This window comes from Erpetoichthys calabaricus, chromosome 3 (genome assembly GCF_900747795.2).
Source record: "Erpetoichthys calabaricus chromosome 3, fErpCal1.3, whole genome shotgun sequence".
NCBI lineage: Eukaryota > Metazoa > Chordata > Cladistia > Polypteriformes > Polypteridae > Erpetoichthys > Erpetoichthys calabaricus.
This window is the reverse complement of record NC_041396.2, coordinates 121546849-121574539: the sequence shown is the minus strand read 5'-3', so window position 1 is coordinate 121574539 and position 27691 is coordinate 121546849. Positions and strand designations below refer to the sequence as shown.

Genomic DNA, 27691 nt, shown 5'->3' with positions numbered 1-27691 from the left:
TACAGTGCATCCGGAAAGTATTACAGCGCATCACTTTTTCCACATTTTGTTATGTTATAGCCTTATTCCAAAACGGATTAAATTCATTTTTTTCCTCAGAATTCTACACACGACACCCCATAATGACAACGCGAAAAAAGTTTACTTGAGGTTTTTGCAAATTTATTAAAAATAAAGAAATTGAGAAAGCACATGTACATAAGTATTCACAGCCTTTGCCATGGAGCTCAAAGTTGAGCTCAGGTGCATCCTGTTTCCCTTGATCATCCTTGAGATGTTTCTGCAGCTTAATTGGAGTCCACCTGTGGTAAATTCAGTTAATTGGACATGATTTGGAAAGGCACACACCTGTCTATATAAGGTCCCACAGTTGACAGTTCATGTCAGAGCACAAACCAAGCATGAAGTCAAAGGAATTGTCTGTAGACCTCCGAGACAGGATTGTCTCGAGGTACAAATCTAGGGAAGGTTACAGAAAAATTTCTGCTGCTTTGAAGGTCCCAGTGAGCACAGTGGCCTCCATCGTCCGTAAGTGGAAGAAGTTCGAAACCACCAGGACTCTTCCTAGAGCTGGCCGGCCATCTAAACTGAGTGATCGGGGAAGAAGGGCCTTAGTCAGGGAGGTGACCAAGAACCCGATGGTCACTCTGTCAGAGCTCCAGAGGTCCTCTGTGGAGAGAGGAGAACCTTCCAGAAGGACAACCATCTCTGCAGCAATACACCAATCAGGCCTGTATGGTAGAGTGGCCAGACGGAAGCCACTCCTTAGTAAAAGGCACATGGCAGCCCGCCTGGAGTATGCCAAAGGCACCTGAAGGACTCTCAGACCATGAGAAAGAAAATTCTCTGGTCTGATAAGACAAAGATTGAACTCTTTGGTGTGAATGCCAGGCATCACATTTGGTGGAAACCGGGCACTGCTCATCACCAGGCCAATACCATCCCTACAGTGAAGCATGGTGGTGGCAGCATCATGCTGTGGGAATGTTTTTCAGTGGCAGGGACTAGGAGACTAGTCAGGATAAAGGGAAAGATGACTGCAGCGATGTACAGAGACATCCTGGATGAAAACCTGCTCCAGAGCGCTCTTGACCTCAGACTGGGGCGATGGTTCATCTTTCAGCAGGTCAACGACCCTAAGCACACAGCCAAGATATCAAAGGAGCGGCTTCAGGACAACTCTGAATGTCCTTGAGTGGCGCAGCCAGAGCCCAGACTTGAATCCGATTGAACATTTCTGGAGAGATCTTAAAATGGCTGTGCACTGACGCTTCCCATCCAACCTGATGGAGCTTGCGAGGTGCTGCAAAGAGGAATGGGCGAAACTGGCCAAGGATGGGTGTGCCAAGCTTGTGGCATCATATTCAAAAAGACTTGAGGCTGTAATTGCTGCCAAAGGTGCATCGACAAAGTATTGAGCAAAGGCTGTGAATACTTACGTACATGTGATTTCTCAGTTTTTTTATTTTTAATAAATTTGCAACAACCTCAAGTAAACTTTTTTCACATTGTCATTATGGGGTGTTATGTGTAGAATTCTGAGGAAAAAAATTAATTTAATCCATTTTGGAATATGGCTGTAACATAACAAAATGTGGAAAAGTGATGCGCTGTGAATACTTTCCGGATGTACTGTATATAGAGATGCTTTGAATTGATACTTATAACTGTAGAAAATAATTTACCCAGGTGCCAACTTTGGTTGTGCTTTTCATGTGTGTCAGATTAGAGGAAATCATTGTGAGACATGTGATTTATTTATTTATATTTTTTTTGTCGGTACTAACCATAGCAAAATGCTGATGGCTGCTTCACATTTACAATTATTTTTGTTCTGTTATTTCTGCAGTCACATTAAATTTTTAGCTTTAAGAAAGAAGTTGCTGAAGGAAGCTATGGCAGAATAATTGTGCAGTTACAGGTGCAGCCTTATAATCTGACACCATATACCACCATGTAATAAATACTAAATATGGAAGCTTTCTTTACAAACGATTGGGTATGTTTATGGTGGCCTCCAGGAATCTGGTGGAAATCTTGAAGTGATTATCATAATTCATATACAGTGGACCCTTGACTTACGAACTCAATTCGTTCACGAGGGCTGGTTGTAACTCAAGTTGGTTGTAAGTCAAGACTATTTTTCCCATAAGAAATAATGGAAATACCCATAATGCGTTCCGAACCTCCCACTGCAACACTTACTTAACCTTTTCATAATAAAAAAAGGGTTGTATAATGTGCATAATTTACCAAAACACCAATAATTTTTCTAATGTACTAACCAAAAAGTAATAAGTGCCTAGCCTACCAGAAACAACAATTTCATACTGTACTCACCATTTAATTTGACATCTTTGGGCTGCAGGAATGGAGGAGGATGATAATGAAACTGAAGGCTTTTTAAAGGCTTTCTTTAACTTGCGCTCAGGCATTTGCAATCATTGCAATAGCTTCTTTTGCGTTAATTTTAATCTCCTCCTGCCTACAAGTTATTCTGACTAGAATTTTTCTCAGCATTTCCTTGCGATGATACAAGGAACTGTTTCTGAACTCTTCTGAGACCCCCCACCCCCCCATCGATATCTTTTATGTTTGCTTTGGCTGAGAGACTCAGCACAGCTTTAAGCGGGCTGTTGCCCCAGCAACAGATAAACAGTCTTCCATAAGGAGTTTGGACTTTGGCATGTCTTCTAGTTGGGGGAGGTCCCAAGAGAGTTTACAAACCTGACATTTTATTGAATGAGTGCCGCATTAATAGGAATGTTTCTGTTTGTTTACAATCGCGCAAGCGGATACACGTGACCGCATTCAATTCGTAACGCAAGATGTTGGTCGTAAATCAAAATAAAAATTTTGGTCGTAAATCAAGTTGTTCGCATGTCAAGCCGGTCGTATATCAAGGGTCGACTGTATATGAATTTATATACAGTGGAACCTTGGTTCACGACCATAATTCGTTCCAAAACTCTGGTCGTGAACCGAAGCAATTTCCCCCATAGGATTGTATGTAAATACAATTAATCCGTTCCAGACCATACAAACTGTATGTAAATATATAGTTTTTAAGCACAAATATAGTTAACTAAACCATAGAATGCACAGCGTAATAGTAAACTAATGTAAAAACATTGAATAACTCTGAGAAAACCTTGAACAACAGAGAAAACTAACACTGCAATAGTTCGCGCTATAACGCTACCAACCGCTGGCTAAAAAACACTTTTTTTTTTTAATGAGTTTTAAGCATAGGGAAAAAAAATGAACATTGAAAAAAATCCGTATTTAATAAACCACCAAGAAAAGTAACATTGCAACAATGCACTCTACGAACCGATCGCTGTAAACAGAAGTGAAAACAAAATCAAGCCCAGTGCATTCTTTAACTGCCTTCCTACCTTATGCATCCAGCTCTCTCTCTCACGTTGCCTGTGTGTGTGCATCCAGCTCTCTCTCTCGCACTGCCTGTGTATGCGCGCGTCTCTCTCTCTCACCCTGCCTGTGTGTGTGCGTGCGCGTTTCTCTCTCGCGCTGCCTGTGTGTGTGCACGCGTGTTTCTCTCTCGCGCTGCCTGTGTGTGTGTGTCTGTCTCTCTCTCTTGCGCTGTGTGTGTGCGTGCGTGTGTGTGTGTGTCACGCTCGCCCGCTCTCTCTCTTGCTCGCTGCACAGGGAAGAGATTGAATATGTACAAACTGAAAGGGAAACTGGCTTGTTCGTATGCCGAGTGTGTGGTCGTGAACCGAGGCAAAAGTTTGGCAAACTTTTTGGTCGTAAACCGATGTGTACGTGTACCGAGACATTCGTGAACCGAGGTTCCACTGTATATGTATATATGTGTATATATGTGTGTGTGTGTATGTATATGTGTATATGTGTGTGTGTGTGTATGTGTATGTGTGTGTGTGTGTGTGTATGTATGTATAATATTTGTGTGAATGTGTATTGTGACAGATAGGGGGCACTATCGCTCCCTTGAACCCTTGGACAATATGTCAGACACCAGGTAAAATCCAAAATATTGAATTAATTATATTTGATACGTGCACCAAGTACCCTCCTCTCCACAATACTCATCCAATAACAATAATCAAACACTAATCAATAATTCTCCACTCCCAGATGCGTTGCCACCCCTTCCACCCAGCTCAGCTTGACGTCTGTGATCTCCCCTAGTCCTTTTATAGTCCTTGACCTGGAAGTGTTTCACTTTCTCTGTCCATGTGACTAGGAGCACTTCCGGGTCAGATAAAAACTCTTCTTTTTCATCCCAGAAGCACGTCATTCCTGCTGTCGCTGTGACTAAGATGTACTTCCGGGTTATAGTGCACATATGAGTCTCTGGGCCTCCCTGCAGCGTCCTCTGTTGGCCCCCATGGTATCCAGCAGGGCTGTGCATAAAAACTCCATTGTCCAGGATTCCTTGCTGGCCTTCGGGGCACCTCCATGCTGCAGGGAGAGCTCCACCTGGCGGCCTGGGGGTATTGTCCGGGATGAATGGCCAGCCATATATCACAGTATGTATATATGTATGTTTGTGTGTATGTATGTGTATATATAATACTAGCATGCTACGCCGCATAATTATGTATGGATGGGTGAACACTTCCTGAAAGACAGTTGTCCAAATGGGGTTGGTTTTGAGGATACGACTGTAGGTGAATGAAAAGATGTTACTCTGGAGAGGGCAACATACAATACAGCATTTTACACGCTGCATACAGCGATTCACATCGAAGCATAGGCACTGCTAAGACCTTGGGATACCCCTCGCAAACTGTTTTACACGCTGCATACAGCGATTCACATCCGCGACAAATATGATTCTTCTTAGATGGTGCTGTCGCGTCCACCCTTGCTCTCGAAGCAAACACACTGCCTTGTCATGTGCCCGCTCGCAAGAGCAACTAACAGAGACCTGCCCACCAACTCTTTAAGACCATGGGATACCCCTCGCAAACTGTTTTACACGCCGCATACAGCGATTCACATCCGCGACAAACATGCCTCTTCTTAGATGGTCCTTCCGCGTCCACCCTCGTTCTCGAAGCATACACACCGCCTGGTCATGTGCCCACTCGCAAGAGCAACTCATGGAGACCCGTCCACCAACTCTAAGACCATGGCGTGTAAAACAGTTTGTGATGGTGGACGCAGTCGTGCATCATAACCGAAAAGAATGCAGTGGAACCTTGGTTCACGACCATAATTCGTCGTAAACCGATTTTGTTGTGAACCAAAGCAATTTCTCCCATAGGATTGTATGGAAATACAATTAATCCGTTCCAGACCATACGAACTGTATGTAAATATATATTTTTGTAAGTTTTTAAGCACAAATATAGTTAATTAAACCATAGAATGCACTGCGTAATAGTACACTAAATGTAAAAACATGGGCGGCACAGTAGCGCAGTGGGTAGTGCTGCTGCCTCGCAGTTGGTAGACCTGGGGACCTGAGTTCGCTTCCCGGATCCTCCCTGCGTGGAGTTTGCATGTTCTCCCCATGTCTGCGTGGGTTTCCTCCAGGTATTCCTGTTTCCTCCCACAGTCCAAAGACATGCAGGTTAGGTGGATTGGTGATTCTAAATTGGCCCTAGTGTGTGCTTATTGCATGGGTGTGTTTGTGTGTGTCCTGCCTTGTTCCTGCTGTTCTACACGCCACATACAGAGATTCACATCCGCGACAAACATACTTCTTCAGAGGTGCATGTGGAGTGTAGCAGAGACGAACGTGAATGACGCCCCGCTCCGTGAGTTGCTACGTCCGAGTTGGTGGGTGTGGCTCTGCGAGTTGTCGTCGTATCCAATGGTCTTAGAGTTGGTGGGCGTCGCTATCTTGCGTGCTTTCCATGGGTGTCTATTTGTCGGCGGCTTAGTGAACTATATATATAGATATATTATATATTTTTTTTCCTTGGGTGTTTTTTAAGGACTAAACATAAATTTTTGTGTAGTAAAATATGTGAATCACAATTTTCTTGTAATTTATAATTTTGTTTCTTCTTTTAAAAGCAAGTTAATAAAAATATACATTTTTATGTGATCATTGAATTTCTTACTCATTTTCACATACTCATTTTGTACCAGGTCCAGTCCCTGACTTATACCACAGACATTAGGTGGCCTTCAGAATTCCATTATTGTAGGATGCATCTCAAAGATGATCCACAATCTGGCCACACTGACAGAAGATAATGTTGATACCATGAAGCAAAATGTAACAAAATATAGATGAGTGATGGTGTATGAGATAGCAGACACTATATGGATTGGGTTTATGAAACAATAGAATCCATTCTTTTAGGACAAGAACTGTATGTGGGTCCCCAAAATGTTAACTCTTCAAATAAAGCATCTCCACATTGTGTTCCACAAAAAATTTCAAGCTAATGATTTCAGACTGGGAGAATTTTAAGGAGCACCTCACAACTGAGGACGTAATGGGGATACATCATGATGATGTGGAGTCCAAATAATCTGTAAGGGAAATATAATGAATATCCAAAATCAAATGGTGTATTGATCCAAACTAGTGCTGGAATGATCATGTGCGCAATTGAATATTTGCCATGTCTTTAAAGGTTAATTTATCCAACATGCATTGTGCTGATTTGCTTTGGTGTTAATGGTAATCAATCAGGGAAAACTATTGGGCAAAACATGTGGCCATGCTGCTTTTGCATTATGGCAGTGCCTCTGTTTACTCTGCATGAGTTGCATTTGTTGCTTTGTGAAATTTTACTTAGAGATGTCACGTCCACCTTGTTCTCTGGACCTGGCACTGTGTGAGTACCATCTGTTCTCTTGTCTAAAAGTGAAAATTCTGTGCGACATGCCATGCAAATGATGATGTGAAGATAGTCGCACAAGAGTGGGTCCACAAGCAAGACAAAAAAATTTCAATGAAACTGAAAAGGTTTTGTAATTGTTACGTTTTGACATAAAGTTAAAAAAAAAAAACACATACCAATTTGGTTTACTAGTGCTTCTCTTACTTGGTTAGTCTCATGTCTAAATGCAAACTTCAATAGAATGTCTTACATAGATGGCATTGTTAGCAGTTCGTCCTACACTGTGTAGCACCTTTTTCTGTTTTAGGTATTGAACATGTATAATAATTTGTTTCATCTGAGGCTAAGAAATGTAAGAAATTCTAAATTGTCCCTTTTTACAGCTGTCATAGTCTGACTGGATAATTGGCTGTACAACCAGACACAGACCAAGATAAATACTGGGTTCACAATTGGAAAGGACAAAGCAAGACTAGAATGAATATACTTCACCAAAAGGCCGTAAAATAGATTTGGTAACTGCAGTAGTATCTTACAAGTGTAGGCCATTCTAAAATGATGGCATTTCTGATGTGATATTAAACCTTGCATTCCTTTTAGTATTTAGATCAATGATTTCACTGTATTGGCAGATTTAATAGTTTAGGAAACATATTGCTGAAGCTGTGCCTCCTAGTGTAATTTTATTCTTGAAATATTTAGTACAACGAGCAAGTTCATGAAGATGAGAGGTGTCTCAAGTGTAACTTTACAGCCACAGGTGGTGGTAGTTTTTGTTTTCATATCTGTGTATGATGTGATTTGTCTAAGATGTGTATATCCCAAATGACCACATTTTTCATAGCTATTTTGTTATTATATGCTTGACAAAGTACCCGGCATTGCCAGAGTATATCTGTAGAATAGTTTAAGGAAAGAGAATTTATTTTATTTTTTTTATTTTTTTTAAATACAAGCCCTGTTGTTATTGTTAGCTCTGCCATCTGTTATCCACACAGCTTCTCTATCAATGCATTTGGTCCTATGAGTTGAAAATTTGTGGGGTTTTTTTTGGTGTCCGACTGGATTACAGAAATTGTGAAGGAAAGCCTACAAACAAGGAGTTAAACAACCTTTTGATTTTCCTTATTGTTGCACTGCCCTTCCACTCACAATCAAGCCTCACCCAGCAGTCCCCTGCGAAAGTGCATGATATTCTTTTGATATGTTTTAGTAGATAAAATCAACACACAGCCTGCCCAGGTAAGTAATGTTAATTTCTGATCATTTTGTTAGCAAGTGTGGCTTCAGTCTGTTAGAAAGTTTCACTTGCTCTGAGCCAGCAAGTGGCACTGGTGTGCAAACTGTAGCACACAGTAGAAGAAACACTAAGACCCCACCAGGGTCAAAATTTTGAGTTCCAATGTTGTCTGTCTTGTTTGTATGATCCTAGAGAGCAGCTGTGCAAAATGTGGTCCAGATCTGTCAAACGGTGTAGGATTGTATAGGGAACAGAGAGAGAGAGATTCCATGCTATCAGAGCAAGAATTTGTGTTCAGGCAGTAGTGGAGGACAGGGCCCCTACTTATTACCATGAAGTATCACAATATCCACGATCTTTGTCACTTTCCATTTTCCGCTATCACACACGCCAGCATTCACTGAGACCAAGACAAGCACTAACTAACTGGAATTGTTTGTCATTTTTGTTTCTGCCCTTATTCTCAAATTCTCCTGAGTCTGTTAAAAGCATAAGTCTGTTCCCCTTCCCAGCCAGATGGGCTTCTGCAACTTAGCTCTTCCCAGCCTTAGCAAGCTCGCTGGTAGCTAGTTGCCTGCCTTCCTTCCTGCATGTGATGAGCTGTGTTAGTGACTGCTACAACCCATACTTGCAAACCTATTCATATTCACACATCCACCACTGCCTTTTTAAACTTCAAACTCTTTGGTGCATTTCGTAATATTTCTAAAAACGTTTCTTTGTTATGATATAGTATATTTAATTGTAATATTGATTGCCTATGGTTCTTGTTGTCTTATCTTTCACATGACAGAACTCTGAATCTCTTTCCAGATGCACCATCTCGTTGCTCTCCTACTTTAACATTCATATCACCCATCACCATAAAGATATTTTATGATCTCCAGTGGTCCTTTGTTTCTTGCAAGACTGCAAACTTTATATATCTTCATTTCAAATATCAGCTTGTGGAACATACATTACTTATTGAAATATACATAGGTTTCCCTTAGATTTTCACCAGCTGTAGTGCTCTGTTCGATTATGCGGAGTATATCACCACCTTCAAATGTTTAATTTCTTGTTAAACATCTCCAGTTTTCCATTTTAGAGTTCTTACATTACATTTTACTATTTTGATGTTGATCTTTGTTGTGAATAGTAGTCTGATAAATGTCAAGTCTTGTGTTGCACGAGTGTCTTGTACCTGTTCCCACATATGTGACCGTCATATATTTTTTTCACAAGCATGATAAACATTAATGTGCCATGGGAAACTGTGTACTTTTGTATTTTAAATTGGGTTTATAGGATATCCATGCAAGCGTGAAATCAAAAGCCTTAAAACTTCTACGTTGTCCTATTTTAGGAAACATGCCTTCTGTGATTCTCAGGTATAATTTATAACAAGTAATATCACTTTTTTTTTTCTTGCAGTAAGCTTACATTTCTGGTCACTTGTCTATTCACAGTGCTCAACGTGGGAAGAGTTTTCCTGTAAAATAAGCAAGTAAAATAGAACAAAACTGTTTAGCATTATATACTGTTGACATCAAGGTCCTTGCCATAAAAATTTAGTGGGGGCTTTGAGTTGAGGTGGTAGGTTTGGTGTCTTTGGGGTGTCTGGAAGTAATCAAAGCGAAGCGTAATTACAGTTCAAATAAAACCCACATTTTCATTCATAACAGATAATGCACTGTTCAGCAGCACAGGTTATCCCTGTGGCTTAACAAGCCTAAAGTCAAGCAGGGCCTATAAAGAGAAAACCCATGTCAGATGGAACCAATCAAGTTCATTCATGTGCAGGAGTCAACACTTAGCAGTGAATATACATTTCAATACAACAGAGGATCAAAAAATTTTTTAAATGTAGACAAAAAATCTGAGTGTTTATTTTGTAGCTTTTTCCGCTGAATGCCACTAACAAGGTTACAAAAATAGCACTCTTAATGCACTGTCGGCTTAATTTTTAGCTATCAAAACAAGTCACCATTGTAAGAAAACATGCATAAAGCTGGATGATGGTGTTTCAAAATTAAAACATTTGCACAAATACAGATTATAAACCACTAAATTCACAATTACAAGAAATTTGACTTGTCAAGGAATGGACTTTTTGCAGTAGTCAGGGATCAAAATAGCAGTGTACATCTTAGAAACTTGCATTTTACGTGGTTCTCCACAGAGTGTTTAAATTTTTATTACGTAGAACACAAGTAATATAAATACACATGCATATATAAAACTCTTTAGGAATAGTTGAGGGCAAACTTGTCTAGATGGAAGGTACCTGGCCGTTACAATCCCAACATCATTGCATTCCACATAAACGTGGAGGATATTTTTGGTAAAATGTGAACTATAAGTTTGTTGCGCTCACTTTTCCAAGGATGATTACTTTGTAGCCTCAAAGAAGGTGTTTATAATTTGTTTCTTTCTGAAGCCTGTTACAGTTCCAGAAGTTTTCCAGGTGAGTTATTACACTCCAGCTTAACGTGAAGCAGAATGAAAAACAGAGGTATATAGTATTACTAATAAAAATGTCATTTACTGGCAAACTGAATCCTGTAATAATGAGTAGCTTATATGTAGAGGGCACAGTAGCACAGTCAGTAGGGCTGCTGTCTCGCTGATCAATTATCCTGGGTTTGAATCTCATAGTTGGGCATTGTCTCTGAGGAGTTTGCACATTATTCCCTATTTAGCATGGGGTTTCTTTCCACATCCCCAAAGGATTGCAGAATTATTGATTCCAAATTAGTGCAAGTGGGCGGATGGGTGCCTGTGCTAGTGTGTGCATGAATATAAAATGACAGTTCACTTGTGTAAAGTTTGAGAAAAATCTTCCTGTAAGCACCTGCATCACTCTCAAAATAACCATGGTCACTACAGCATTCAAAAAATGAACTATAAGAATTCATGCCCCTTGGAATGTGAAGACTTGGTGCAGACAGAGAAAGACATTGAGTTGTAGAACAAGGCCAGACTTTTTTAAAATAGTAGAATCTCACTAATGTTTTTTTTCCCTGAATGTGATATGGATACATTGCTAACCCTTTGCCACCTGAGGGCATCTTTCAGCAATTTCCACCAGAGGGGAGAACACCATAATAAAGCCTTATTATCCAATAAATAAAGGAAGGACAATCATTTTTTCACTTAAACTTGACATATAACTGAAATATGGTAGGAATTGTGGTTATGTCAAATTTACTCAAAAACTGCCAAAATAGCAATAAAAAACATAGGTGGACACTGTGATTTTCCAAATTTTTGTTATAAAAAACCACCTTGGGTTTTCCAGGCAAGGATGCCCAAAATATAAATATAAAATAATATAAAAGTCATATAAAATATTTATGTAAAATATAAATTATTTCTCTCTCACACAAGCACATACATCCTCCCAAAAAAACAAAAATCCTCACATTTTCATTTATTTTTCTCATCTTTGGCACTGTCCTTTGAAAAGTCTGTCTCGGCTATAAAATGGTGTAAAGCACACAATGGCATGACCCACTGAGCCACAATCACTGAACTGGAACTGCCAAGTCGCTGCTGCCAGCCTGGCATACTCTCCTATATAATGGTGATTTTGCTAACGCTTCATCCCACAGTGACAAGCTTAGACTAGTTTTATTCAGCAGAGGCGGCTGTAAATTTTGATATAAAATTTCTATACTTGCTGTTGCTTTCTGAAGTTCTGTGCGACAGTACATGAAAATTCACACTCAAACTTCAAGCTAAGCGAGGCATTCTGCAAAGTCAGGGCAAGCCCATTGTTCAAACATGGCCATGTTTGCCATTGTTGGAAATGTGATGGTGTCAGCTATCCAATGGTGTGGGTTTTGCAATAGTATGAGCCAGTCAGTAAGAGTCATCTCCCCAAAATCGCCAGGTGGTTCAAGCCCATAATGGTGGGTGTGTTTATGGATTATGTCATTTTTTTTTGAGACTGCTTCATTGTAAATACTAGGGAATCCATTCCCGGGAATGACACTGTGCACGGGCATCTTTCACATGTGAACGGTTTTAGAACGAGCGACACTTATTTTTAATAAAACTACTGCAATATGTTGACACCAATAAAAGACTAACCTTAACTACAAGCAGTTCATGCTGGTCATATAAGTACATGTATTTATTTAGTTGCGGTAATAAGAGCTTAGAAAGCACAACGTGTCGAGCGTGTGGTCGTCAATGCGAGAGCGCACCTTCGTGCAGAGTACACCAGCCGCTGAGAAAGCACACTCTGCCTCCACTGAAGTTGGCGGCACAGTCAGCAGATACTGATACACTTGTTCTAAACAATGGACGCGCTTACTGTTGCTCTGAAACACAGCCGTTTCAGCTTTTACTGATGCATCCAGTTTCTTGTCATCATTCTGTGATGGCAAGTTTCTTGTCACAGATAATGCGGATGCAACAGTTCAAGGCTGTCAACGGCACAGACGTCAATGAACTCTGCCCCGTCCCGGCATTCATGAGCTGCAGAGTGCAGACACCTCCCAGTCCACTGTGCTCAGTCTTAGTGGGAGCCGGGAGACTGACTGCTGCTGGTCTGTTGTTGACTGAATTAATGAGCAACACACTACACCATGGGACAAAAAACCGTGCCACTTAATTATTTTCAGCTATAACTTTATTTCTTGATCAATTTTTACACTTTTACAAGCTATATATGTGAGCTTGGCCGTTCCCGTTCAGCCGGGAATTCTAGCAGTTTCATTCCCGGGAATGGGAAATGTGCGCGAATGGATTCCCTAGTAACTACACATGTTAGGGCTCATTTTGCGTAGGGGAACCTGTTGTGTCAGTATACTATATTTATGTATTTGCTGTTGCTTTGTGGAGTTACTGTATATGTAAGAGCACGAGAAAATGCTGAAGCTAGGTGCTACTGCTCAAGACTCTTGATGTAGAACACTTGGTTATTCCTTAAACAGAAAAATTACTATACTGGTTTTAATTTTTTTGACAACATTGTTTGACACGGCACACATGATCTCATCCCAGATTAAGAGTCAACTGTACATACTGTAACAATTTGATCACTATAAGCATGTAGACAGACACCTGTGGCTTTCAGATGAGGTATTGTTTGTGTCAGCGATGATGCGGCGAAAGTGTTTAAAAACATTTGAACCCTTGTCAGCCCAGTCCCGGGCTGGTAATGGTTTACTCTATTTGTGAAATCTCAACACTGGATGTTGATGCTCAAGGATATTTTTATCATGAATATGGTTTGAAGGTTTTTAACATGTTTTTAAGGCTTTTGTTTTCACATTTGAACCAGTGACCAATAACCCCATTGTAAACTGCAGGACCAGGCATTGTCTTTTTAATTTATATTAAAAAAAAGTTTGATTGAACTTATCCTTTAAAATCAAGTGAGATTACTTTTATCATCATTGATAACCATTTCAGAATAACATTTATAAATTTTGCAGAGAGTATATAATACATCACAGGACAGTTGTAAATATGTAATATAATTAATATTACCTCTAGAAGACTTTGTAATAAACTATTTTGATCATCAAAGGGTAAAAATATATATGAATATATACTAGGGGGCTTTGCCCGCTAGCCATTTTGCGGTTCTGCTGCTCGCGTATGGGGAAGCAGATGTACAATTTATCTATCTATCTATCTATCTATCTATCTATCTATCTATCTATCTATCTATCTATCTATCTATCTAATTTAAACATTATTTTCATGGGAATTGTTACATATGCATAATAGACCTAAATATTTTACATTACAGTGAGCAATTAGACAATGCAACGTATAACTGCCTGTGAGTGAATATCGTTTCTTTCTCTCTAATAAATAAACCAACTTTTTTGATTGTTTGTCCCTGTGATTTGTTAATTGTCATAGCAAAAGCTATTCTAATGGGAAACTGTAAACGTTTTAATACGAATGGCATATCAAGATCTCCTATGGTGTCTGTTTTCCATGAATGATGTACAACATTACCTTTCTTGTCGCCTGTTAAAATTTTACATGTCAGAATTGTTCGACCAATTTGAATACAACTAATCTTCTCCTGTTGCATAGCCCATCACTCATACATAAATTATGCAATAACTTTACGATTCATTCTTCTTTCAACAGTAATTCGGCCGGTGGAAGAACGAACGGTGTTAACGGTTGTAGATATTCTACAGGATATTGTAAGCTGATGTTTTCATCTTCTGTACAATCACTGCCAACTGTTTCAGCATAGTTTATTGATGCACATTTAACCAAATTGCTGTGTAATTGATCAACAATTTTCATGTTAATTCATTTGACTTCGTTTCTCTGTGCTAGGATTTCCCGTGTACTCATTTCTTCTGTTGATAACCCTTTGGGATGAAATTCTTCATTAAGATTTGGACATTAAAAGTCTTCTTTTATTGGGAACTTAAAGTGAGGAAAACTTAAAAATTTATAAGATCCGAGAGCGCAGGCATTTGTCTGACAAAAGCATTCACGAATGAGAGGTGAGAGGACCATGGGCATGGGCCGATAACCATAAATGGTTGAGAGGAGGGTAGGACTTAATAAAATCTCTTGGCAATAGCCTCGTCTAATGGGACTTGGAAATAGTCATGTCTCGACTCAAGATTTTTTTTATTATATACAGCGCCCTCCACAATTTTTGGCACCCCTGTTTAAGATGTGTTCTTAGTTTTTTTATAAATTAATTTTTTTCCCAAAAAAATATAGGCTCTCAACACAAAAAAGTGAAAAATCCAGCCTTGAAGTACATTTGTTCATTGGGGGGAAAAATCCCACATTATGAAATAGATTTTTTACATGAAATCATGTGTGCCACAATTATTGGCACCGCTAACAATTTCTATAAAATAAATGTAATTGAAGCATTTATGTAATTTCTAGTTTAGTTTTTAAAATTTTTTTTTTTTTTTTTTTAACTTTTAATTAGTAATTAATGACTTCCTGTGTCCCTGTGGTATAAATATGATGTGACAGAGTCCTATTGCTCTTAGCCACTCTTCAACATGGGAAAGACGAGAACATACCGTTCAAGTAAGGCAGATGTGTGTGTCGACCTTCATAAGTTAGGTAATGGCTACAAGAATATAGCTACTCACCTAAACCTGCCATTTATCTACAGTCAGAGGAATAATAAAGAAGTGTAAAACAACGGGAATAGTGACAAACAAGGCTGGACGAGGACCCAAGTTTATCATGACACCACGCACAGTGAGGAGGATGGTAAGAGAAGTAAAAAATTCTCCAAAGCTCACTGTTGGAACTACACCAAAGAGTGGTATCTTGGGGTCACAAAGTCTCCATGCCAAGAAGCTGTTTGGGAGACATGCAAGAAAAAAGCCTTTTCTCACCTGCAATCACAAAGTAAACGTCTGAAGTTTGCTAAGCGTTGCTGGGGCTTCAACTGGGACCTTGTGCTTTGGTCAGATATGATTAAAATTGAGCTTTTTGGCAACAAACAATCTAAGTGGATCTGGTATGAATCCAAGAATGAGTATGCGGAAAAGCACCCCTTTGCCACTGTAAAGTATGGTGGAGGATCTGTGATGCTGTGGGGCTGTTTCTCTTCCAGAGGCACTGTTAACCTTGTTAGGGTGCATGGCATCATGAACTCCTTGAAATACCCGGACATTTTAAATCAAAATGTGGTGGCTTCTGCCAGAAAGCTGAAGATGGGTCGTCATTGGGTCTTCCAGCAGGATAATGACCCTAAACATATGGCAAAATCTACACAAAAATGGCTCGGCAGACAAAATCAAGCTCTTCCCATAGCCATCTCAGTCCCTAGCCCTCAACCCCATTGAAAACCTGTGGGATGAGCTTAAGAAGAGAGTGCATAAGAGAGGACCCAGGACTCTGGACAATCTAGAAAGATTGTGCAAAGAGGAATGGTCAAAAAATCCCTGTCTTTATTTTCTCCAATCTTGTGAAATGTTATAGGAGAAGATTATTAACAGCAGGGGTGCCAATAATTGTGACACACATGATTTCATGTAAAAAATGTATTTCTTAATGTGTGATTTTTTTTTTTTTTTTCCCAATAAATAAATGTACTTTAATTAATATTTGTAATCTTGCGAGTTCCAATATGCTGAATCTTTTTAATGAGGTCAGGATAGGTTTCTCTGTTTGGAATTTCAGCACAGACAAAACGATCTACATCATCAGCAGTTAATAAAATTTTTTTTACAAAGTAAAAAAGTAAGAGTTCTGCATTTGACTCCTGTCTGTAAAGTTATGCTATTTTCCTCTCACAGTTCCAAAAGTACATGGGGTTACCAAGGTGATAACCCAGCTTTTGTCTAGGTTTTTGTACTAGGGCTAGACAGAACATTTTTTGACTCCTGGTGTAAATGTAGCTTTTTAAATAAGCAGACAGATAAATATATATTCATGAACAAAGTAACCAATAAATGCATGTGCGGTAAACTCCGTTTTTGAAATTCTCAAGATTCTTTATTTGTCACATGCATAGTTATACAGGACAAACGCAGTGAAATGCATCCTGATCCGCTTATCAAAAACTGTGCAAAGTTAGAAGAATATCAGTTAAATTAACAAAAAGTCCTAGATTGAAAGGTAACAGTATAGTAGAACATAATAAATAATTCTACTCTATTCACATAATTGTACTTAAGTGTTAAGGTGCAATAGTGTAGTAATTATTGTGCAAAACCAAAGTTAGACTGGTGCATAGTTAAATGAGGCAGTTTGTTTGCGCTACTGCAATCTTTACTTTCTTTTTTTATATTTTCTAATTTTCCTACTTTCATATCGTTTAACTTTCTCCACGTGTGTAGCTCCATTTAATTTTTTTTTTTTTTTTTTTTTTTGGAGCCTTTCTAATTTCACTGGTTTCATAATATCTAACCTGCCCTGCATGTGTTTAGCGTCAACATTTGTAAACGTCTTTATGAAGTTCTACTTTCTTTTAGTCATTGTCTTTTAATTCTGAGCCGGATTGGACATGCTTTTTTTTCAATTCCACTTGTTCCGGGCTGATAATTACTTTCATTATTTTCTGAATTTGCACCTCGATTATTCTTTTGCTCTTTTTTCTGTCCAACGCATTTGAGTCTCTTTTCTCCGCGCTGCTTTGTTTTTCGTTTGGAGCCCTGCATCTGTGTGTGCTCAAATCCTTCACAAGACTGAATGTTTTGCTGCCTATTGTCCTATTTGATAGATTGTAAGTAGGGCGTGTCTTTGGTGTTGCGGGTAGATTGTAAGTAGGGCGTGTCTTTGGTCTTGCGGGTCTTTAAAATGTCTTTCGAGATTATCATGTATCGTAGACTTGCTTTTTGCTTTCCAGGGCAGGAGATTTTTTTTTATAATAGATATATAAAAAAAATTTTGGAAGGAGACAAGATGTGATTTTCTAGGAGACACTTTAATGTCCCGTGAGACAAAAGGACATCTGCTGTACAGGCTTTTAAATGTTTGAAGTGCCACGCAAAATGTCGATCACACAGCAAGCTGGCAGCAGATCCGACCGCATTTCCTTAGCATGTCTTCAGCCCTCCTCTTCACAATGCGAGCTGCAGATACGTGAAGTAGCTGGCGTGTAGCGTGCCCTGAGGAGGGTGGAGAATAATTGGGAGTGGGCGAGCGAAGCCCCTTTGTGTGTGTGTGTGTGTGTGTGTGTGTGTGTGTATGTGTAGATTATATATATATATATATATATATATATATATATATATATATATTATTAGTAACTTGTCTGTTTTAAAACCTAAATATTCAAGAGGAATAAATACTAATTACAGTATAAAACCTATAATGCTTTTGCTAGCTAGTACTGTCAGATCTGTTTCTCAGATTAAAAAAAAAACTATTGTATAACTTGATAATATATTTTTGCTTATCTTGTACAAAGTAAACTGAACTGTTCCTTGGTAAAGCTGTTTGCCAGCTTTTTAACTGACTCGGCATTACAAAATGCAGATTTATTTGGAATCATTGTATGAAAGCCACCACTGCAAGTGGACCACAGTGATGTAAAGTTAAAAGTAGTATACAAATATAGCATGATGACCATTTACCTTTCAAAAAGTGAAAAAAATCAACAATAATCAAGTCATGGCAAACATTTTAAAATTTTATTTAGGCAGGGCTGTTAAATTGGAGTCGTGTAGTTGGCTATTTTTGGTGGAGTTGGAGACGCAAAATTTTTCTTCGACTCCAACTCCATTAATAATCAGGTGTTCTGCTGCAGATAAATTAAGCTGTGGCATCCAGTCATTTTTTTGACCAATACACTAGTAAAATGCACACTGGTTTAAACTTTATACAAGAATTTTGACACCTATCTTTGTGAGTGCTACACGTTGCAGGCAAGGCATGCATGCGATGACCTTGAGTGCCAGAGAAACTCTAAGGTGTACGCATGTACTTTAGAGCTGAGGGTGGTGCTGTTTTTTTTAAAATCATATTCCCACTGGTGTTCTGCTGCACTGTAATCCCCCAAATAAAGTAATTTAAAATATAATAGGATTTTTATTTTAATGAAATGAACAGGGATATGCCTACTGGTTAATCTTTATTAGGAACTGTCTGCTCTAAGCTGCATGGAGAAAAAGAAAACAGCAAGGCAATTGACTACTTTAGGCTTTCTGTTGTAAAAATTGGACTAAGTTGAGGCATTATGGTTCATGAGGATACATAGTCTACATTTTATTTGGGATTAACCTTTGCAAAATTAGATTCAGATTGTAGTCATGTGCTTTAGACACAAATGTTTTAATTTACTGAAGGTGTGTGTTTGGCTTGAGATGCTAAGTTCCATTTTTGTTTACTTAAGGTTGATGTGGAAAGTGCATCCCAGTTTTGCTACCAGTGCAACAGTGTCTCTGGCACAGTCACGTCTGCACTTAGGAGCTTCAGAGATATAAATGAGAAAACACTAAATGTGCCTGGCTATTTTTTTTTCTGTGCATTGCATTTAGAAGAATCATCACATGTGCATGTTGAATCTGACTTATTTCACAGCCTTGTTAATTCAGTGTTGAGTAAACTGCACATTAATTTATGAGGTACAAAAATGACAAATGTATTCACACACAAGTTCAACATAATTTGCTGTTTATTTCTTGCTTACTGCTAGCAGGGAGCACATTTTGCTTCAGTATGAAGCAATTTAGTTTGGTCAGCAAGTACTAAAATGGCTCAGATAGCTCAGATGCTTTCATCTGAAATCAAAACCAGGAAGACCTTTGCAAGATGAATGGCTTTCCTGTCTGTCTTCAGTCTTGGTACACTGGCTGGTTTTGATTGTCCTTTGCACATCTGCCTGCTCCTTTTGCTCACTATGCTTTGAATATTTGACGCTTGAAAGTAAAATCATAAAAGTAAGAGTTATGATTATATTTTTGAAACATAAAACATTTTTAGAATGCTTTTTGTTCACATTTGAACCAGTAAAATTTTTTCCTAACAGTTTTATTGCTCATTACAGGCAATTTGTCATTTCTCAGTTCAAACCACCAATTCTTGCCTGCATGCGAGTAAAAATGTCCCGTACCAATAACTTGAATGGGGAGTCCCACTGTACACCTTAAATTCACTTTTTTTTTTTTTAAGCTAGCACCATCATTCTTCTGAGTTCTATATACAATTAGGGTGTGCACTGTGATTTACAATGCTGTAAATGAATAGTTACCAACCAATTGGAATATTGTCTCATATAAAGCTACAAGTTAGAATCTTGGTATGTACTAAAACTGGGGCTATAGTCTGAATCTAAAAAAAAAAAAAAAAAATTTCTGGGGTCCGAGTTGGACATTATTCATTCAGTGACAAAACATTCCTGCTTATGAGAGTTGGGTGATTTCTTGAAATACACCTATATGCCTATGAAGGAACATTTAACGTAACGCATTTTAAAATATTGTATCATTTTGAGCTTTTTCTTTTATTTGATATGATTTGTCTGATTTTATAAATTAAGCAAACCTTTTGGTCATTGGAGTATTCTTGGAAACTAGAAAATTGTACCGTACATGCTTTATCCCAGTGGAGGAGGAGGTGGTTAGGAGCACACACTGATGCCGTGAATTGCCGCACCCACCATATGACAGACCAACTCAGGATCCAGATTAGGACCGGAGTGCAGCCATGCAACGGGTGACACCTCAGCACCAAACTAGTTCAGATGGAGTGGAACCAGTGTGAGGTTTTTTATGGTGGCTAGAGTGCCAATTCTGCCACCAACCCCCAAGTTTTTCCCTGCAGGTTGGAGGTCCTACTTCTAGGGAGAGGGTTTAGGGTTCCACATTTGTATCAAAACACAAAAACGTTTGTTTATGCATTTTTAATAGTTTCACTTTGTGCCTTTAAATTAAAGTAAAATCATAGTACTGCTTGTAAACGAAATTGTTTTTCATTGGTGGATAATGAAATTGTTGATTCATAAACAGATATAGTCACTTCAGTTCCTGGAGTTCCATGGTGCCTGCAGTTTTAACTTCTGAATAGTTTTCTTAGTTGGATGTTTCACTGTTACTGGAACATGTTATTTAGTTTGACATATTGAATCTGCATTAAGGAAACTACTTGTATGAAAATAATTAAGTCCCAGACAAAGTTGGGATTTGCAGTATGAGTGTAAGATCCTGCTAGACCACTCCCATACAACTGGAGAAGTAGGCAGAAGCAGAGCATAATAATTCCATAGATTTTCAAAAAACCTTCAGTACGTTCCTTTAGTAAATATTAACTGTGTGAAGGTAAAAATTCTTACAATTAGTGTTTTATGTGCTAATATTACTTAGAAGTCTTTCAGTGCTGACTTTAATATCACTGTTAGGTGACATCCATGAGCTAGTCCCGTGGAAGCCAGATGTATAGTATAACTGTCTAGAGGGAACCATGAGAGAATTTTGCTCAATACTATGTGTGGACAATGAGACAGATTACGGAGTACAGTGGAACCTCGGTTTGCGAGCATAATTCGTTCCGGAAACGTGCTCGCAGTCCAAAGCACTCGTATATCAAAGTGAATTTCCCCATAAGAAATAATGGAAACTCAGATGATTCATTCCACAACCCAAAACTATTCATATAAAAATGATGAATACAAAATATAAAGTAAAAATACATAAAACAAATTAACCTGCACTTTGAAAAGAATCATGGCTGGTGTGAGTGAGTTTCTAAACTCTAGTGGGATTCCACCCAACGGGACGACACGCGGAAGAGCGTCCCAAAGCAATCGCAGTCTCCCAGCGCTGTAGCAGTTCAGCGTAAAAGCGAATCCGAAAAGATCGCAGACATGCTGTAAGCGCCTGCCGTCAATAGGTAATACAAGGAACATTATAAATGCGCAGGCCACAGTAATACTTGGCCACGACCCTGCTTGACTGCTGTGTCTGTGTATAGGAGAGTGGCAGATCCTGCTACAATAAATAACCGCGCTGTTGCTGTTTCAAGCTGAATAAAGCTGGTGTTGCTAAAATACTGAGACTCAGCTTTGTGTTTTGTGGTGCAAGATGGGGACTCGCACGTCACAGCACGTAGACGCGTGCGCACACAGACACACGCAGTCACAATGCTGTATATCAGATATTTGGGCATTTGATGACATCAGTGGACAAATAGTACATGTGAACAATATGTTGCCACAGGTGCTTGCTGCTGTTCAGCATTATGATGATGTGTAAGTGTCAATAAAAGCTTTAAATAACTGGCGGCTATATTCATGTAAATATGAACTGCAGAATATGCATTTGAAGTAAACAGTGTCACATTCCGTTAAAAGGACTGCTGTTAAAGAGAACTGATCGGGAAGAGCTGCAGGAAATGCAGATTTCAGTACTCAAAACACCAGCAGATGCACAGATCAGGGTGCGCGACATCCATATTCTGACTACACATCAAAAGAAACCACATTGTATATACATAGACCACAATTCTTATCTAAACTCTATTTGCTACTGTTATGCCATATAGTGATGCAGTAGTTAAAATGGCTAAAGATACCATAGCGGACAGAGGCACTCCTCAAAGATATGGAACCCAGTAGCTGCCATGGTCTATGTGTGTGTGTGTGTGTGTGTGTGTGTGTGTCTGTCTGTCTGTCTGTCTCCACTGTTGCAGTGCTCATTACAACACGAAAATTAATTATGAAGCTTCAGTTACCTTGTGCTAGTGAGCTTTTGAGTTGATAATAGCAATTTTAGCTTTTTATTTTTATTCAGCATCACGTCCATTGCTCTGTCCAGAAACCCTAGCAGTGGTTTAAAATACATGGACTGGAGAAACTGGGGCAGGTGTTCTAGAAGGAAGCCCTGTGTGTGTAGCCTTTGCAGCATAGAATTTCACCTCTATTCAGTACACAGTTTTTAATGGGTTGTCCCCAAGTGATATTCTCATTTGAAAATCATGTCTGGCCCCACTAGACTATCCATGAGAAGACCACAGGCTCACATATGGCAACTCTGTTCTTAGATTTATTGGATTAAAGAAGCAGCCAGTAATCTTGATGGGAAGGATTGTTTCATAATAGTATAATAATTTGGACTTTTAATTTGGATTTTGTTTTTTTTTATGTTTTTATTTTGATGCTGCGGCAAGCAGACACTGCAGTGTATACTGTAGATGTAGCACTTCTCTCTAGGCAGAAGTCAATGATAACTGTTGGCTCTCATACCTGATCCAGCCAGACAAATACACTACTGTAGCAGTTGACTGATTAATTAAACCAAGCTTTGTATACAAAACAAAAATAAATAACTCTAAGGAACCAAGACTAGAAACACCAACATTTTTACTGGATGGTAATAAACTGATGATGAAGGAAGGGAAGGAAAAGTGATTTAGAAGCATCTGGACAGTCAAGTGGACAGATGCTTGAAAAATTAAAGTTTAAATAGAAAAATGCCAGTTACTTCATGTTAACAGAATCATTCATTTTAGATGTGGTATAAGTGTCACAAACTCTAAAGGATGTAGTGTTTTACATTGATGCACATTGTTGTTCTCCTGGCAATGCACAGAATCAGTAATAAATATATTAGGAAGAGGTGGAGGAGGTGGTAGGAGTACGTGCTGATACAGCTCATTGCCACACCCACCACATGACAAACCACATTAGGACTCAAGTGCAGCCAGGCAACAGGTGACACCTCAGCACCACACTAGTTCAGATGGAGTGAAACAGTGCAAGGCTTTTTATGGTGGCTGGAGTGCCAATTCTGCCACCAACCCCCAGGTTTTCCCCTGCAGGTTGCAGAGCTGGATGCAGATTAACGTCATACCCAGGATGGAGTAATTGCAGGTTAAGGGCCTTCCTTGCTCAAGGGCCCAACGAAGTAGTCGCTTTTGGTGTTACGGGATTCGAACCAGCAACTTCCAATTGCCAGTGTAAATCCCTAGCCTCAGAAGCACCACTCTGCCCCACAATTTGAATATAAATCAATAGATGTTATCAACTTCTGTAATGATGCAGTACCTTGAAGTACCTTGTATAGTTATGTTGGTGTTGTAATGAATGCATAGCAGTTGCAGAGGCTTTGTGAAGTGGAGGCTGGGGTTTTGAACAGAGAAGGCTACTTGAGAAGCTTATTCATGTCTAATAATTCTGAAAAGCATTGATAAATGATTATACTTCTCAATCGAATAGTGAACGACATAGTTGAATAAAACTGTTTAATGCACTTTTATTCATTTCAAAGTTGGAATCCAAGAAACACTATTTCACACACAAGGTTTTGTGAATTTACATCCGTGTCATGTAGTTATCTTGACTGGTGTCAGTGAATTTTTGAAAAGCCTATGCACCTTTTCTCCACATCAAAACTACTTTCCATTTTGTGTTCAGAAAATCAACACCATATTCAGATCCATAGAGCAGCTTAATGTCCCTCAGTCCTTAGGTTCTTTACCTCATTTTTTTCTAAATTCTTTGCTAACCTAATCCAACTCTGTTATATGCTACATTTCTATAGCAAACACTATTCTAAGGCTGAACTTTTCTGATAATGCTGTGAAATGCCCATCTATCCCTGTTGATGCAGCTTGTCCATGTTTGGCATACTCTGTCATTATTTTTGAAGCTGTTTACCTTGAAACATTTAAATAATTTTGTAGGTTTTGTGATCAATTCACTTTTGGTTTTGTCAGCTTATTGCTAGTCATTCTAATATGACTCAGCATTACATGCCCAGATTTATTGAGAGAGATCATAAGTAAATGTGTATACACACATACGTATGTTTGTATAGGGTGGTCCAGCTCTAAGTATGCAATTTTCATTACGCTATAACTTAAGTTTATTACATAGAGAATTCACTTAAAATTCTTTTTGTTGCCGATAGATGGTAGCACCTGCTCTGCATTCCAAAACGGTGGGGAGACGGTTGTCAGTCGAATAGTTGCATAATTAGATCTGGACCACCCTGTATATATAAACTTTTAAACTTGACAAATGTACAGTGGTTTAGGTGGTACTCATTCCCTGACTGGCTGCCCCCTTTCTTTTTGCTCAGAAGTGTTAGTTCAGCACTGACCAAGATAATATAAAAAAACAAACAACTCTGACATGTAATGAGTGTGTTTATATTTCAAAAAAGAAGTTAAGACTGTATGTATAGAGGCTGATGGAGTTAAATGTGAAACTAGTTACCTCTTTAAAAGTCTAAAGTCACAGAAATCGTTTTTTTTAAAAGCGATATAATTAACAGCTCAACTGGCATCATATTGCATGAGACCGTTTGAAAGAAATCCTGCAGCTACTTCAGCATTCCAACATCACAGTTCTTGATTTCTGTTCTAGGACCTGATACTCTGTTGCTTTCTTCCTCTCATTTATGACTTGGTGAGAGATGGTTTTCTAATGTCAGAACCTTTTTGTGCCTTTTTTGAATTATGTTTCTGCACTAAATACATTTGTTTGCTGAATTCTTATTTAACTTGTTTTGACAGTTACAGGAAACTCACCAGCTAAAACTTCTAAAAACTTTAGAAGGACATGCTTATGGTGTGTCTTACTTAGCATGGAGTCCAGATGATAATTATCTTATAGCCTGTGGTCCTGATGATTGCTCTGAGCTATGGCTTTGGAATGTGCAAGTAAGTAAACTTAAACTATGTATTTTATATGAACATGTATACCTTGTTTGTGATGAATGTCAAATATTTAGTGTAAATATCAGTGCTTTTACTTTTGTGGCAAACATTATCCTTCAAAATGCAAATTAAAATAATCTTCTAAACTTCCACTTCTTCGGCAGAGACATGTCACGCAAAATGTGTTTTATGTTTAGGAGAACTTGTGACTATCAGGTGTTAAACAAATGAAGCATTTCATAATTTTTATTGTACAGTCATATGAAAAAGTTTGGGAACCCCTCTTAATTCTTTGAATTTTTATTTATCATTGGCTGAGCTTTCAAAATAGCAACTTCTTGCAATCTTTTTAATATATGACAAGCCTTATGGAAACAGTAGTATTTCAGCAGTGACATTGTGAAAATATGCAATATGCATCATAACAAAATTAGACGGGTGCATAAATTTAGGCACCCCAACAGAGATATTACATCAATACTTGGTTGAGCCTCCTTTTGCAAATATAAAAGCCTCTAGACGCCTCCTATAGCCTTTGAATGTCTGGATTCTGGATGGAGGTATTTTTGACCCTTCTTCCATACAAAATCTCTCCAGTTCAGTTAAATTTGATGGCTGCTGAGCATGGATAGCCTGCTTCAAATCATCCCATAGATTTTCAATGATATTCAGGTCAGGGGACTGTGACAGCCATTCCAGAACATTGTACTTCTCCCTCTGCATGAATGCCTTTGTAGATTTCGAACTGTGTTTTGGGTCATTGTCTTGTTGGAATATCCAACCCCTGAGTAACTTCAGCTTTGTGACTGATGCTTGAACATTATCCTGAAGAATTTGTTGATATTGTGTTGAATTCATCTGAACCTCGACTTTAACAAGGGCCCCAGTCCCTGAACTAATCACATAGCCCCTCAGCATGATGGAACCTCCACCAAATTTGACAGTAGGTAGTAGGTTTTTTTCTTGGAATGCGGTGTTCTTCTTCCGCCATTCAAAACACTTTTTGTTATGACCAAATAACTCAATTTTTTCCTCATTGGTCCAAAGCATTTTGTTCCAGAATGAATCTGGCTTGTCTAAATGAGCATTTGCATACAACAAGCGACTCTGTTCGTGGCGTGAGTGCAGAATGGGCCTCTTTCTCATCACCTCTTCCATACAGGTGTTCTTTGTGCAAATTGTGCTGAATTGTAGAAAAATGTACAGATACACCATCTGCAGCAAGATGTTCTTGCAGGTCTTTGGAGGTGATCTGTGGGTTGTCTGTAACCATTCTCACAATCCTGCGCATATGCCGCTCCTGCATTTTTTTGGCCTGCCAGACCTGGGTTTAAAAGCAACTGTGCCTGTGGCATTTCATTTCCTGATTCCATTCCTTACAGTTGAAACTGACAGTTTAAACCTCTGAGACAGCTTTTTGTAGCCATCCCCTAAACCATGAGACTGAACAATCTTTGTTTTCAGATCTTTTGAGAGTTGTTTTGAGGATCCCATGCTGTCACTCTTCGGAGGAGAGTCAAAGGGAAGCACAACTTGCAATTGGCCACCTTAAATACCTTTTCTCATGATTGGACACACCTGTCTATGAAGTTCAAGGCTTAACGAGCTAATCCAACCAATTTGGTGTTGCAAGTAATCAGCATTGAGCAGTTACATGCATTCAAAGCCGCAAAATTATAAGGGTACCCAAATTTTTGCACAGGCAGTTTTTCATTTGATTTAATTTCATACAACTATATACTGCTTCCCTAAAAATCTTTGTTCAGAAAACACCCCAGTACTCAAATGTTCCTAGGAAATGAAAGACACACCACTGTTATCTTTTTGTTGAAAGTAGAGTAAATTATTATGCAGGCTGAGAGGGGTTCCCAAATGTTTTCATATGACTGTATGTGTTGTGTAAATCACAGCCAAAAATACAATGTTGCAGGTTTTACTTTTACCTAAACTCAGTGTTGTTAAACACAGAATTAACAGGCATACATTCAAAAATTCTAAACAAAAAAAACACACAAATCTAGGAAAGATACCAATTGCAATGTGTTGGCAAGTTCCCAAACTTTTTCAAATGACTGTATAAGTTCTAGCTGAATTAAGAAAATTGACTGTAGAGGACTCTGGATTTAGAGAGAAACTATTATTAATACCAGAAGTTTTTTGTTTGGCTTGGCCTTTAAGTTCTAAGTTGAACTTCAAATCTGTTTTCCCCCCAAGAGATGGATGTTTAGACATTAATAGACTGATAGTAAGTTTTGCCTTAACATGTATAATATTACGTTTTATATTCCATTGCACTTTTTGTTTGGATGGGTTTTAAATGTACACCTCTCTAAGCTTGTAAATTTCAATGTGTTCTTTTAAAAAAAAAAGTATAAATTATACTGTTGAGCCTAAACCGTTAGTTACTCTAAATTTCTCTCAGTGACAAACATGAGAGCATAGTACCACACTATAAGATAAAATCTTATATTTTTGTATAACTGGTTAATTTTGTTACATAAGCCCTACCAATCTTCTTTTATGTATGTCATTGGTAGCTGTCTTCATTAGTTTAATAACTTTATAAATATTTACCTCCCCACAGTCTGGCAAATGCAGTTTGTTGTTGATT

General features: G+C 38.6%; 1 protein-coding gene across 1 annotated transcript in view; it reads left to right on the top strand.

The window, feature by feature from the left end:
* Positions 1-27691, top strand: part of LOC114648345 (WD repeat-containing protein 26) — a 240132-nt gene that overhangs the window by 149015 nt on the left and 63426 nt on the right. The window contains exon 8 of the mRNA XM_028797331.2: positions 24937-25083. Within this exon, the coding sequence (XP_028653164.1) occupies positions 24937-25083 (147 nt within the window). The remainder of the gene's footprint in view (positions 1-24936; positions 25084-27691) is intronic.